This window comes from Gavialis gangeticus, unplaced genomic scaffold, assembly GCF_001723915.1.
Source record: "Gavialis gangeticus isolate Ggan-Ray unplaced genomic scaffold, GavGan_comp1, whole genome shotgun sequence".
NCBI classification, from domain to species: domain Eukaryota; kingdom Metazoa; phylum Chordata; order Crocodylia; family Gavialidae; genus Gavialis; species Gavialis gangeticus.
Genome location: NW_017729020.1, coordinates 10993455 through 10994640, shown reverse-complemented (window position 1 = coordinate 10994640; position 1186 = coordinate 10993455). Strand labels below are relative to the sequence as shown.

Sequence of the window (1186 nt, the reverse complement as noted above, 5' to 3'; positions counted from 1 at the left end):
GGGGGGGGGGGGGAAATAAAGGAACAAATAAAAGCCCCACACTTGCAAAGGAAAGGATTCTTTTTTTTTGTTGTTTTTTTTGGACACAGACTTTTTGCATACCATTGATTCATTGGTGTATTAATGCACTTATATTCCCAGCTTTAAGCTAACATACAGTAAATAAATACAGAGTCCGAGGGAGGTGACGGGAGCGGAGGAGGGACAAGAGCTGGGTCGGAGAGGAGAGGGCCGCTTTAGTTACTGATATCCAAGCGCAGAAGCTGAAGTTAGTCTTTGGCCATACAGCGCATATGGAGAATAGTAAGGTCCAGCTGCTGGCAAGGAGGGCACGGGCAGAGCCCCGGCTGTGGGCAAGTGGCTCTTGCCGTACGGGTGGTACCTGTTCAGTCCCAAAGTGTGTGGACTCCTCAAAGACAGAGATCCCGGTAACGTGTTGGGGCTCCCGGGGGCGGCGGGCGGGAGGTGGAGGTGGCAGGAAGCGGCAGAGCCGAGGCCCGAGGTAGGGTAGCCAGCCAAGAGTTTCTCCGCCCCGGGGAGAGCCGTGTGAGTCCGTAGGTGGGTGAGCAGTTCCTCCGAGGTGGCAAACCTCTTGTCGCAGGGTCCGCTGGCCGACACCCAGTTGCATATGTGGGGCAGGGGGTCGTTCTGGAGCATGAAGCCGTAGGTGTAGAGCGGGTGGCCGGGCAGGCTGGGCGTGGCGCTGGAGGACAGGGTGGTGTGCACCGAGTGCAGCGGGTGCGTGGGGTACACCAGCGGGTAGCCGCTCTTCAGGCTGCCCGGGTCGTGCACGCAGCTGGAGCAGTTGCTGGTGCCCAGGTGCGAGGCGCTGTGGTAGCTCAAGCAATAGGGGTCCCGGCATAATCCCTGCATGAAGGAGGGCGGCGAGGCCCCGGTCAGCGGGCTGGAGCTGGGCGGCTTGCCCGGCAGGCCCAAGGCGCCCGGCAGCTGGCCGCTCACCAGCCCGGGCTTGGTAGGATCCAGGCCGGGCACGAACTGGGACGGGTAGCCGGCGTAGGCGCCCACGATGGAGCCGTGGTAGCCGATGCCGGAGGGCGGCAGGGGGAAGACGGAGTGGCCCGGCTTGTACGGCGACACGGGGGCCACATGGCCGGCGGGCGCCAGCGCGGGCGGCTCGGACTTGCGCCCCGACGCCGGCTCCCCGTCGGGGCTGGGCTTGGCGGCC

General features: G+C 63.5%; 1 protein-coding gene across 1 annotated transcript; it reads right to left on the bottom strand.

Annotated features, from left to right (window-relative positions):
• Positions 1-99: 99 nt before the first annotated feature.
• ZNF703 (zinc finger protein 703) lies at positions 100-1185 on the bottom strand (the record flags this gene model as incomplete). Its single annotated transcript, XM_019514325.1, has 1 exon — positions 100-1185. A coding segment is annotated over one exon (945 nt), but the record flags the coding sequence as incomplete, so codon positions are not given.
• Position 1186: the final 1 nt, after the last annotated feature.